This window comes from Mustela lutreola, chromosome 1, assembly GCF_030435805.1.
Source record: "Mustela lutreola isolate mMusLut2 chromosome 1, mMusLut2.pri, whole genome shotgun sequence".
NCBI lineage: Eukaryota > Metazoa > Chordata > Mammalia > Carnivora > Mustelidae > Mustela > Mustela lutreola.
In genome coordinates this window covers 71292698-71307014 of record NC_081290.1, presented here as the reverse complement: position 1 = coordinate 71307014, position 14317 = coordinate 71292698, and the positions used below count along the sequence as shown (strand labels likewise).

General features: G+C 41.3%; 1 protein-coding gene across 1 annotated transcript in view; it reads right to left on the bottom strand.

Annotated features, from left to right (window-relative positions):
• Positions 1–13835, bottom strand: part of TBC1D9 (TBC1 domain family member 9) — a 121533-nt gene extending 107698 nt beyond the window's left edge. Inside the window, exon 1 of the mRNA XM_059168266.1 lies at positions 13375–13835. Within this exon, the coding sequence (XP_059024249.1) occupies positions 13375–13504 (130 nt within the window). The 5' untranslated portion in view covers positions 13505–13835. The remainder of the gene's footprint in view (positions 1–13374) is intronic.
• Between the last annotated feature and the right edge of the window lie 482 nt (positions 13836–14317).

The following is a 14317-nucleotide window of genomic DNA, read 5'->3' as shown; positions in this document are numbered from 1 at the left end:
AAAGAACAAGAGGGTATTATGCTAAGCAAAATAAGTCAATCAGAGAAAGACAATTATATGATCTCATGGATACGAGGAATTTCAGAAACAAGACAGAAGATCATAGGGGGAGGGAGGGAAAAATGAAATAAGATGAAACCAGAGAAGGAGTCAAACCATAAGAGACTCTTAATCTCAGGAAAGAAACTGAGGGTTTGTGGAATGGAGGGGGGTGGGAGGGATGGGGTGGCATTGGGGAGGGTATGTGCAATGGTAAGTGCTGTGACCTGTGTAAGACTGATGAATCAGAGACCTGTACCCCTGAAACAAATAATACATTATATGTTAATACAGAAAAAAATATGGCCATAATAGCAATGCTTTGAAATTTAGCTTTTAACCATATATATGAAATTTTATTCAAAGATGTTTTTAAAAACACTCTATTTTCTATTATTTACTATAGCAATAGATACGTAAATGTTATAAAATGCCAGTGGGGTGAGAGATGGTAAATGAATCAATGATTTCTTCTTTTTATGCTTTAATGAAAAAAGTCCAAATACAGGTCTGTTAAGTCTTGCTCAATTTCATTAAGGACTACCTTGGTTCCTCAGTTAACAGAGATTAAAAATACTAATTGGTACTACTGAAATGGAAATAGTTTTCCTTATTAAGAAATATTACACACAGGTAATTTAGGAAAAAACTAAATGCGATCAATAAACGTTCACTTTCTGTTGTTCAGAGTGTAAACAGAGATGAGTCTGTAACTCTTAGAATGAGGCGGGTGAGAGGGGGTGTTTCACAGACCTCACCTCTTGGACTAGACAGTTACCTGTCCAGCTTTGTGCTCCTAGGACCCACACGGAAAGTTAAGAGTTGATTCATCTAAATGCCAGTTCCTAGTCCAGATCTCCAGAGGAGTTAGAAAGAACCTAAATGGAACTCTAGAATGGATCCCAGCTCTCTTGAAAGGACACGTGAATAACCTAAGAGCAAAAGTGTGAAGGAAGACTGAAGAAAGTTAGATGCTGGTGGCAACTTTAGAACACTTTTAAAAAGGAGTGGTCTTGGGGCACCTGGGTGGCTCAGTGGGTTAAGCCACTGCCTTCGGCTCAGGTCATGATCTCAGGGTCCTGGGATCGAGTCCTGCATCTGGCTCACTGCTCAGCAGGGAGCCTGCTTCTCCCTCTATCTCTGCCTGCTGCTCTGCCTACTTGTGATCCCTCTCTCTCTCTCTGTTAAATAAATAAATAAAATCTAAAAAAAAAAAAAAAAAAAATGAGTGGTCTATCCTCTCTGAGCTGTCTAGAACATACATCTGACAAGAAGGGAAAACAAAGAAATGGGGAAAGTGGGTGAAGGACTTCTTCGTCATTCTCTGGTTTAATTGTTAGAATCCATGTTTCTAAATTGCAAACTTCTGACTGACTAATTAACCACTTATCCATATAGAGAGAAAAGGTAGCCCCTCTCTGCCTCCTATCCCAGACTTCTCCTTAGAAGTCCCACTTGCCGAAGTCAGAATCATTTGCGCACAGAGAGAAGGAGAGGAGAGGAAAGAGGGACGGAGGAAAGAGGCAGGACAGTGGGAGGAGTACTAGGTTTCCTGACAGTTTTCAAAAAGTGCCTGTCCTGGAAGGGAAGAGGGAAAAGGGAGGTATACAGAAAGAACTTAAAAGTTGTTGATCAAAAATCACATTTAAAAAAAAAAATTTCCGGGGCGCCTGGGTGGCTCAGTGGGTTAAGCCGCTGCCTTCGGCTCAGGTCATGATCTCAGGGTCCTGGGATCGAGTCACGCATCCGGCTCTCTGCTCAGCAGGGAGCCTGCTTCCTCCTCTCTCTCTCTCTCTGCCTGCCTCTCTGCCTACTTGTGATCTCTGTCTGTCAAATAAATAAATAAATCTTAAAAAAAAAAAAATTTCCATCTTCCAAAAGCCTGAATATGACTTTGCTTTTTTAAGCTGCCTAAATATCAGTCATCCATTTGCTTTGATAGCGCCCTTTGAAAAAGGCAATGTCTCTGTAAACTGCGGACTTTTCCCGGGGCTCACACACTGGTGTGAATTAGTTAGGGGTCAGCTGCTTCCTCACACCTCCCCTAGATCCTCCGCAAGGGTAGAACAAGGATGGGCCATCATCTGTGAATGGCTCTTTATGCTTCCTGTACTTTACATATCTTAGCTTAAATAGAATCTTCACAACAGGCACCTAAGGATTATTCAGCCATTTTACATCAAGAAATCAAGCTCAGAAAGGAAGAGAAACTTCCTAAATGCTATCTCTTGGTCAAAGATGGGGCTGGGATGTGAACCTCAAGGTCTGCTTACCAAGGGATGGACTGGAAAAGACCAGAGCCCTGTGACGCAGGTAGTGACCATGAAGTTGTGCAAAGAGCAATCCTGGTGGTTTTCCAATTTTCCTATGGCATTCTCTACACTCTGCTGTGCCCTGGAGCACACATGGGCTTTGGCCTCTGACACCCAGAACTCAAGGTGGTACCTACCAGAGCTACTGGCATAAGCTACCCAGTTCCGAATGACAAAGTCCTGATTTGTACACAACTACAAAACAGGCTTTGTGTAGGCTTTTGCACAGGTGTAGGAACCACCCCACAATGGAGAACCTGATCGCTTCCTAAGGTGGGATCCCCATGCAAAGCAGAATGTATACACAGTGTCCCTAGAAGAGGTCAGTACCAACCCTCAAATTTATGCAGGAAACCCTGGAGTAAATATTCTCCTCCCTCCTTTTTAAAGAATTTATTATTTATTTATTTATTTATTTACGTAATCTCTGCCCCCAGTGTGGAACTCGAACTCACACCCCATGATCAAGAGTCAAACACTCCTCTGACCAAGCCAGCCAGGCGCCCCCACCACCCGCTACTTTTTGAGACCAGTTTACAAAAACCCGAAGATGTCAAAAGCCATCTCAAATCCTACACAAATTATATGCATTCACCTTTCAGCTTCTTTGTAGAATAAGATAAAGTCTCAAGACAAATTGGAATGGGTGATTAAAGCATTCTGCAGACAAAATTCTTTTAAAGTTCATCCTAACAAGCAGAGGGGGGAGAAATTCATGGAACAAGCAAGCAACACCTAGTTTTACCTAATCATGCTCCTTGCTAGTAATGCTTGTTTATTTGTATTATGAGCCAACTCCATATACAGCTGTATTAGACGGTCCATCCCAATGCAGAATCACCAGTTGTAACATTAGACTTCATTAGGAACTAACATATAAATACAAATGCTTTTATATATAAGTTAATCTACAAAGAAAAACTTTTATTGCTAAATGCAACTAGAGCCAACTTTGCTGATAACAGTACTTGTGAATTAGCAACATGAAAGCATTTACCCTAAAAGCAGGTACCTGTTAACCAGTGAGGGCTTTAAGAGCATGGTTTTATTATTTCTCTCACCACTGGGAGTTCTTCATGCAGGGGAGGAAAAACTTTTCTTGACTCTTAGGATCCCTGGCTGGGTCTGAAAATTAAACTGACAAAGATAACAGGGAAAAAAATACGAATTTTACTGAATTTGTCCATGTACATGGAAGCCTTCACAGGAGATTAAAGAAAGAAAGAAGTGGCCAGGGACGCCTGGGTGGCTCAGTTGGTTAAGCAGCTGTCTTCGGCTCAGGTCATGATCCCAGGGTCCGGGGATCGAGTCCCACATCGGGTTCCTTGCTCGGCAGGGAGCCTGCTTCTCCCTCTGCCTCTGCCTGCCTCTCTGTCTGCCTGTGCTTGCTTGTTCTCTCTCCCTCTGTCTCTGACAAATAAATAAATAAAATATTTAAAAAAAAAAAAAAAAAAGAATAAGTGGCCAGAGCAGGAAGCTTTTATAGCTTTTAGTCAAAGAAACTATACTTTGTGAAACACTGACAGAACATGAGGGTTTGGGCTAGGAGTAATCCAACTAGAGCTAGACAGTCCTCATCTTCCTTAACTAGGAAGGTAAGGGTTATCTTAACATGGTTTATTTACAAATTCCTCTGATGCTTCTCTGGGCTAATAGAAGTCTGTCTCCAGGAAAAGGGGAATTTATTTCCTGTCTTAAAGTGAAAGTGAGAGCTTTTTCCATGTTTATTGTTTCTTAATTGCTTTCAGCTCAAAATAATTTCTGTGTCAGAGACATGTTTTTAGGGGATAGCCTGGTTTTCTTCATCAGTAAGCAAATGGGGTATTTCTCTAGTTGCAAAGGTCTCCCTGTGATTAAAAAATCCAATTCCTGGGCAGTCCAGTGCTGAATCTCCAAAGGAAACAATCTGAGAACCTTAGTCTTCACTAGAATCATTATCTCCTTGCACATGTTCTTACTTTTCCCAAATTTATTGATACAGGTGTGATCACTAGGTTATTAATGAAGGGCTCAGCAAGAGAATCTTGCCTTTGCCTTCCTTGTATACCTTTATCAAGTTCAGCACCCATAATAGCTGGTACTTAAACACATTTCTGACAGAACTGCCTATAGCGGATATTACATTTTTGATTTCCGTAATGAGAAATTGTCTTGATCTTTTGGTGACATCCTCTAACTTGAAGCATTTATGTACTAATTCACTTGGGATTCACAGAACTCCTGAAATTGCATGTAAATTCTCGGGGGTGTTTTCATTTTTCCGGAGATAACATCAATAGTTTAATATTTGATTCTCAAGGAGACTAGTAAAGAAAGTAAGATTAGTCCACACCATTATAATTAGTTTTGTAAAGAAAAATAAATAAATACAAAATCTAATAGGCCTTTAACCTACTAGCCATGACCACGGCGAGTCATACCATCTTTCTGACACCTTATTTTCTTTTTGTAGCAAATAGAAATAATAATAGCAGCCACCTTATAATGGCACACAAATTAATTTGCTACTAAGGACAACTATACAAAAGAAATAAAATATACCTTAAAATATCAAAAAATTTTAAAAAAGAGAAATTACTTCACTTAGGAAAGAGAACAGCTCAAAGAGAAGAGCCTTACATATGGGATAGCTATTATTTTGGAAAGCCTCTGACTCTTCTAGAAGGCACTGCTGAGTGGCTGAAAGTCTGGATGTGCTTTTAACAGATTAACAAATTAATAGAATCAGTGATTGGGAAGACAAGGATAGGAATCAGTGCCACCAAAGAGGTAGAGAAACCAATGATGCTTCCCTCTCTTTGCTTTGGGATCTGCAAAACCTACAACCTAATCACAAGTGTGAGTCTTAAGGAGGCAAAAATCACTGTGGTTAGAGCTCAGTTTTGAAATATATCAATACCTAAAACTAACGTGATTTAGGTTTGCAACTGCAAGAAAAAAATTCTCTCATATCAATCATCTGTTACTTCAGATTACTTCTACAAAGCAGAAGTACAATGTCCAGCACATAATCAAAAGTAGCCAGGCACACAGGAAAACATAACAGCATGAATGAAAACTGGAGGAACAAGAGACAACACAACAAACCCACGTGGGCCTTGGGATATGGGAGAGAACAGAGACTGTAAAATAACTATGCTAGCCATGCTCAAGACAGATTTTTTTTTTTTTAAGATTTATTTGTTTTAGGGCGCCTGGGTGGCTCAGTGGGTTAAGCCGCTGCCTTCGGCTCAGGTCATGATCTCAGGGTCCTGGGATCGAGGCCCGCATCGGGCTCTCTGCTCAGCGGGGAGCCTGCTTCCCTCTCTCTCTCTCTGCCTGCCTCTCCATCTACTTGTGATTTCTCTCTGTCAAATAAATAAATAAAATCTTTAAAAAAAAAAAAAAAAAAAAAAAAAAGATTTATTTGTTTTAGAGAGAGAGAGAGAGAAAGCAGGGAAAGGAGCAGAAGGAGAGGGAGAGACTCTCAAGCAGAATCCCCGCTAAGCGCAGAGCTCGATGAAGGCCTTGATTTCACAACCCTAAGATCATGACCTGAGCCAAAACCAAGTCAGACACTCAACTAACTGAGACACCCAGGTGCCCCCAAGATAGATTTTTTTAATATTAAGAGTTTTGATAGATAACTGGAATTTATAAAAATGAGCCAAATGGATATTTTCAAATTTAAAAAGTAATTCAGAACAGGTAGGCTTAACAGACTATATACAGTTAAAGAGATGGTAAATTAAAACATATACCAAAAGAAAGTAACCAAGATGAAGCAAGTAAAAATCAGAAAGTAACAGACATAAAAGATACAATGAAAAGATCTAATATACACATAATGGGTATGCCATAAAGATGGTAAGAATGATTTAAAGAGACAGTGGATGAGAAGTCTACAAAACTAATGAAATAAGTGCTACTACATGAAGCAGGACTTTTAAAAATCCACAAACAGCTGGGTCATAATAAAACTGCAGAAACCCAGAGGGTGGAGAACAGGGTACCTAGGTGATGGACATTAAGGAAGGCAGGTGATGTAATAAGCACTGGATGTTATATGCAACTAATGAATCACTAAACTCTACCTCTGAAACTAATAATACACTAGATGTTAATTGAGTTTAAGTAAAATAAATTTTTTAAAAACTGCAGAAAGCCAAAATCAAAGAGAAAAACTTAAAGGCAGCTAGAGAAAAAGGCATGTTATCTACAAAGGAATATTAATTCAGAGTGACAATTTACTCCTAAAAAAAAAAAAAAAAGAAAGAAAGTAAAAAAGAAAATCATTAGACAATAGAACAATATCTTAACCATACTTAAAAAAAATTAACTGCCAATCATTCAAAACAACAATATCCTTCAAGAATGAAAGGAGAATGAATACATTTTCAAACATAAAAACAAAATTCTTCAGCAATAGGCTCTCACTACGGGAAACAGAAAGGTTTTTGTTTTTTTTTTTCCAGGCAATAGAAAAATGATTCCAAAAAAAAGCACAGAAATGGAAGAAAGTATAACAAAAACTATAAACATATGTGGAAATGTAACTGAATACAGACTTAAAAATAGTAGTAATTATATGTTTTCATATTAAAATATGTAAGAATTAAAATACACTAAAACAATGGTATACAAGTTGGGAGAGGGGGGCTGGTAAGTGGAGTTAAAGTATTCCAACATCCTTTTGTTATCTGAGAAAAAATTAAAAGTACTAGTTTTAAAAAATTAAATAAAATGAAAGTACCAATGAACAATATACTTTGTAAATTAGGGAATGCATTATAATCTCCAGAGTAACCACTAAAAGAATAGTGAAATGAAAATAAAATTTCTAGCTAATAAAAGGCTTGAAAATGTAATCACTAAAAAAAATCCCATAGCCTACCAAAAGTTAAGAAAAATTAAAAATAGAGCAGAGAAAGCACTTAATAAGATAGTACAGTTAAACCAAAGTCATATGTACACTGACTAAATAATCAAATTAGGAGACAAAAATTTAAGCTGGATTAGGGGAAAAAAAAAACTCTGTTATTTATAAAAGACACCTAAAATATCACTGTACATCCTACAGATATCAAAAATGAGAATATTATAAAAATGAGATTATTAACAAATTTATGCCAAAATATTTGAAAATCTAGATGAAAAAGATAAATCTAAGAAACAGCTTATAAAACTGACAATAAAAGAAAATTTTAAATTATTTGAATAGTTGTCATACCATTCAACAAACCCACGAATAAAAGTTCAAGGCTAGACTTCTTCACCAGTGAATTTTGCCAAACATGTTAAGATGAAATAATATTGCTATCACATAAACTCTTCTAAAAAATTAAACATAGTGAGCTCTCTCCAACTTACTTTTTTTTAAAAAGATTTATTTATTTATTTGAGAGAGAGAAGAGCACAGGGGAAGGGCAGAGGGAGACAGAGAGAGTCTCGAGCTGACTCTGTTAAGTGTGAAGCCCCAGGAAGAGCTGGATCTCACTATTAGGGGTCACAACCTGAACTGAAACCAAGAGTCAGATAGATGCTTAACCAACTGTGCCACCTAGGTGCCCCTCTCCAACTTAATTTTTAAGGCCAGTATAATCTTGATACCACATTTCAGAACAATGTTATGAAAAAGAAAAAGTACAATCCAATCCTACTAATTTATAAAGACGCAAATTTCTTAAATAAGAGATTAGCCAAGTGGGGGAGCCTGGATATAAGGTCAATATAAAAAATAACAACAATGTCTAGAGGTCAACAAAGAAATGATTAGAAAATAAAATTTTAGAGATAACTTTTTTTTTTAAGTAAGCTCCACAGACAGCATGGAGCCCAACATGGAGCTTGAACTCACACCCCTGAGATCAAGACCTGAGCTAAGATCAAGAATCAGAAGCCCAACCAACTGAGCTGCCCAGGAATCCTAGAAACTTGTTTCCTTTTTTGAAGGATTTTATTTATTTATTTGAAAGAGAGTGGGGTAAGGAACAGAGGGAGAGGGACAAGCAGACTGGGCACTGAGCACAGAGCCTAACTCAGGGCTGGATCCCATGACAATGAAATCATGACCTGAGCTGAAACTAAGAGTTAATGCTCAACCAACTGAGCTACCCAGACACTCCCAGGCACCCTAGAAAATGAAATTTTAAAAGGATAAAATATACAGTAGAGTGAAAAGTACAAAATATCTAGGAATAAATCTAATAAAATATGTGTAAACCCTCTCACCGAGAACTATGAAACATCAGGAGAAATTTTAACAGATCTATACAGAGGAACATACCATGTTCATGGACCAGAAGACTTTTGATACTATAAAAATATCAGTTTTCTCCAAATTTATTTATAGACTCAATGCAATTGCAATCAAAATCCCAACAGTTTAAGTTTTTATTGCTGCTGTGGTTTGGTTTTGTTTTGTTTCAGTGGAACTTTAATACTTTGATTCTAAAATGCTGTATAAATGTAAAAGACAAAGATAGCTGAGAAACTCTTAACAACAAAAAAAAAACAAGATAAGAATACTTGATCAAATTGGGGCACCTGGGTGGCTCAGTGGGTTAAAGCCTCTGCCTTCGGCTCAGGTCATGGTCTCAGGGTCCTGGGATCGAGTTCCACATCAGGCTCTCTGCTCAGCAGGGAGCCTGCTTCCTCCTCTCTCCCTGCCTGCCTCTCTGCCTACCTATGATCTCTGTCTGTCAAATAAATAAATACAATCTTTTTTAAAAAAATAAATGTTTGATTAAATGAATGTAAACTCTTACTATAAAACTACAGTGTGGTCCTGGAGCAAGAATATTTTAATAAATAAAAGAAAGAGTCTAGAGTCCTCAAACAAACCAATTGTCATATATCTGGTCACTTGACTTATGACCAAGGTAGCCCTACAGAACAGTAACAACAGATTTACCAATATTCATGCTGGGACAACTGGATGTCCACACAAATTTTTAAAAAATAAAACTTGACCCCTATCTCACACAATATGCAAAAATTAATTCCCAGTTAACTGTAAATATAAATTTAGATGTTAAAACTGAAAAGTTCCCAGAAGATAACATTTACCTCAATCTAGAAAAAGACTTCTTGAACAGGACATAATAAAACACCAACCATAAAGAAAATGGAACCTTGGGGCGCCTGGGTGGCTCAGTGGGTTAAGCCACTGCTTTGGCTCAGGTCATGATCCACATCGGGCTCTCTGCTCAGCAGGGAGCCTGCTTCCCTCTCTCTCTCTCTGCCTGCCTCTCCGTCTACTTGTCTACTTGTGATCTCTGTCAAATAAATAATAAATAAAATCTTAAAAAAAAAAAAAAAAGAAAAGAAAATGGAACCTTTAGGGGCGCCTGGGTGGCTCAGTGGGTTAAAGCCTCTGCCTTCGGCTCAGATCATAATCCCAGAGTCCTGGGATAGAGCCACGCATCGGGCTCTCTGCTCAGCAGGGAGCAGAGAGCTTCCTCTCTCTCTGCCTACTTGTGATCTCTGTCTGTCAAATAAATAAATAAATAATCTTAAAAAAAAAAAAAAGAAAATGGAACCTTTAAAGAATTTGGACATTAAAATTAAGCAAGAAATCACTCTCTCCTTAAGAGAGTGAATAGGCAGGCAAGCAATAGAATGACGATTTTGCCATTCGTAGAACCAACTATGAACTCCTCCCCAGAATATATTTTTAAAAATACTGATAATCAGTAAGAAAAAGACAAACGATCCAACTGAAAAGTGGGCAAAAGACTCAATCATGTCAGAATATTTCAGATGACCAATTAACATGAAAAGGTGCTCAATCTCATTAGTTAGGAAAAAGCAAATGAACTCCACAATGTGATATTTCTATAAAACCATGCGAATGGTAAAAATTACAAAGACTGATGATATTGTTAAGAATATTGTTAAGTATATGGAGCAAGGGAAATTCCCAAATACTCCCTGCTGTTGGGAGTATACTGGTACAACCACTCTGGAAAACAGTTTGGTATTATCTGCTGAAGTTGATGATACACATAACCTATGAGCTAGTAATTCCTCTTGGTAATTGGTATTTGGTACAGACCAAATAGAATTGTATGCCCACAGGCACCAGAAACACACACAGGAAAGATCATAGCTACCTTGCCTTTAATGCCCCCAAACAAATCACTGCACCAGAAACACACACAAGAAAGATCATAGCTACCTTGCCTTTAATGCCCCCAAACAAATCATTCAAAGATCCACCAATAATACAATGGATAAATATGAACAAATGACTGTGGTATACTCATGTAACAGTATTCCATACAGCACAGAAAAATAAACTAGAGCCATAAGCAACAACATTCATAAATAGCACAACTGCAATGCTGAGCAAAGAATCCAAACACATGAATGCATACTCTGATTATATTCATTCCTCATTCAAAAAACAGGCAAAACCAAAACATGTGTTTAGAGATACGTTGTCAAAAACAAAAAACGATATAGAAAAGTAGCAAACTGTTAACAAAAAAACTTCCTTCAGTTCTCAGCTCAAGTGTCACTTCTTCAGGGAAATGTTCCTTGCCCCCATGCCTACCCCCTTTCTCCAAGTAGGGTAACCAACATATGTTCCTCTCTTTTTTGATCAGGACCAGTCATTCTCAGTTTGTTCCCACCTCCCAGATCCATCCCTCAGAGGCTGATCCTTAGGGACTAGATCACCAGAACATCCTGTATAGCTGGCTTTCTTGGATGCCACAGATCAAAGACAGTGGCAGAAGCTAACACCGTATGAGAAGAGAAGTCAGGCATGTCCTCTCCACTTCCTTTTTGCTGTGCTCTGTGTTTCTTTCTAGCACAGTCTGCTTCTTAGGAAGCCCCAAAACCTCCTGCCTGGGTTCAGCACACAAGGCTTCCAGTAACATCATTCCTGCCACCTGGGCTGGTGGGGGTAGGATGGGGTTGGGGGGTTGGGAGTGGGTAACAGTGCCCCCCCCCCCCACTGGGCCTTTCTCTGATTCTGGTAACCCTGCCTCCATCTTTCTAAGTTGTCTTTTCACCTATTCTCTTCATTTGGACTAGGTTTGGTTCTATTTTCTGCTGGGACCCTGTGAGTAGCAAATATATATTAATTTATATTAATTTATGTGATTATTTTATCAACACTTGTCCTCTCCACAAGGCTGTGAGCTTCACGACACTGGCGCTTCAGACACTGCCAATAAATATTTGTTAAATGATTTAGTAAGTTGATGAACGCATGAAGAAGCTCACGTTAGGATTGAAATATGCTATACATCGTTCAAGGATTTCTAAAATGTTCCTGCTACATTTAAGGCACCAATCTATCTGAGCAGACATTTTTCCTCCTGTAGTTGGAAAAAAGCCTTGGTTGGCAGGAATATTTTTACTCGTTATAATAATTTCAATCATTCTAGCAATGACTGCAATAGCTGTAAAAAGATGTAACTTTATCTTTCTGAAGTAAGTTATCAATAATGAGATTCCAGGTGGACTGTGGTTAGGTACAGTTCTGAGTCAGGAAGACCATAATAAAAATATTAACTAGGAAAAGAAGGCTCTGCATTTCTGAATTTCTCATAACCTACGGCATATGACTCTAGAAAAGAAATACTACTTAGTAGTTATACAGTGTAGGATGGTTAACTCCAGGCAGGAAATGTTCTTTGTTAATACAATAAACTACCTACTTTACGTTGTTGTTTTAGGCTCAAAGGACAATCTGGGCTGATCCAGTATGAGATATGCAAGCTACATACTAGTGTATATAGTTAGACAACTTCTACAAAATGAACTGGAAAATTCTGATTCTACCCCACTAATCAGAATTTCCAGAATAGGGTCTGGAGTTCAGCATACTGCCTTCTCTTTTATGGCAGAAAAAATGTAGAAAAATCATTAGGTATAGGCAATATGATATACTAGCAAAATCCTTTAAACCCACATATGCCATAAAATGTATCACCTGAATTTTAATCTTGAGGAAACTAGCCTGTGAACTATAATCGTAACTAAATACATACCATATCAAAAATTTTTAGTTCATAGCACAACGCTTTGAAAACAAAAATTTAGCTAGCAGGCAAGCTCCCAGAGGGTGATACATTTTGGACTCCTAAGAGGTCAAAGTTCATCTCTTTTCTGCAGTCTCTTTCCTAGTTAAACCTCTCCTATTTCTTCTGCTAACTTCATGGTGAAAAGTATCCCAGTTCTCTTTTTGCTAACCACCATGGAGAGAGGGAAGGTCCAATTTCTCCAACACGGTATGAGTTCAAGATTATTTGTAACCTCCGAAACAAGCAAACTAGTTAGTTAATAACGAAGGTTTTTCTAATACGGCACTACCTGGGATATGGGTCTGACTTTACAATCCCGAAACTATTAGGCAGGGGGTTTTAGTAGGAGTTACGTTGTTAATAATAACTTGTGAGGGGGTTCAGTGATTGAGTTAAAATAGTTAAAATGCAAACACATCGGTAATTCTTTTTACAACCAGATAACTTGCTTTATAATGTCGAATTAGGTACAACAACAACAAACACAAAAATCCTTTTTCATTCTCTTCGGTCATAACTAATACGCGAAATGACCACACCAGCCTCTTACTGATTGCTTCCCTGGAAACAAAAGAGCATTTTATACGTGATCCTGCCATGATCAGCAAAAAGGAGGCAGGAAAAATTAATCGTCCTCTACCCCTCTTGCCCATATACAAAGCGGCATTTTTAAGGGGGAATAGGCAGGGGTGGGGGGCGGGTAGGGAGGAGTACTGCATTCAATGCATAAGGGCTGCTCCCTCCCCCCCCCATCTCCATTCTCATCAACATCACCCACTTAGGGGCGCGCGGTACTCGGAAGGGCCCCGTAGCCTGACAAGGTAAGAGAAGAATCACTCTCACAGACTGAAAAATCACGACTCCTGATGCCTTCCACGCACCCAAGTGGGGTGGGCCGCCCAGCCCCAGGGGACCGGGCGGCGTCCCGGGTGCCCGCAGCCCAGGGCCGCGGGCGGCGCCGCAGCGCTCGGGCCCCCCTCCCGCACCGACTGGCCGCGGGTCCTTACCCGCGAGTCCGCCGCCGCCGCCTCCGTCGCCCGCGTGCCCCTTCCTCCGCTGCAGGATGAAGTAGGGGTTGGCCCTCTCGGTGATCCACAGCGCGTTAGCCAGCAGCACCTCTTCGGGGTTCACCCACATGTTCCCGGGCGCCGCCGGCGGACACACAATGGGGCCGCGGGTCGGGTCCTGCACACACCGGCGCGCACAGGCGCGCACTCCCGGGCACACGCGCGCCCTCTCGCCCGCTAGGTGCGGCGGCGGAGAGCGACTTCACCAGCCGGCCGCCCGCGGCGCCCGGGCCACAACAAAGCCCCCGCGGGAGGCCGGGGAGGACGGGCAGGACGCGGGCGCGGCGAGCAGCATCCTCCCCGCGGCGGCGCCGCCCCCCGCGAGCCCGGGGCCGCAGACGCCCAGGCCCGCCGCCCCGCAGCCCGACTCCCGCCTGCGGCGGCGCGAGGAGCGGGAGGAGGAGGAAGGGGAGCGGGAGGAAGAGGAGGAAGTGGCGGCGCTCAGTCCCGGGATCCGGGCCCGCGGCGGGCAGGGCTGCGGGCGACAGAAGCGCACACGGCCCCGCGGCGAGGGCCGAGCTGGGCTGCGCCGCGGCTGCTCTCGGAGCTCCGAGCCGAGCTCCGGGCCGCCTCCGTCTCTGGCCGCTCCGCGCAGTCCAGGTCACCGCGCGCTAACACTCCGCGTCGAGGCCACGGGCACACGCAGCGAAGCCCAGCTCGCCGCTGGAAGGACGCTCCGGACGCGGCGAATGAATGACGCGAGCGCGGCTCACTGGGACCCGGCCCGGGTGACACCAGTTTCCGCGCACTCGGGGCCTCCGCGGGTCCCTAGACTCTGCGGCCGGCTTTGGGGCAACCTTCTGGGGACCGTGGGCCAAGCGCTCGGCCCCACGCCCATTTCAGCAAGGAGGACGCTGCCAGCCTCCGCGGGGGTGTGTGTATG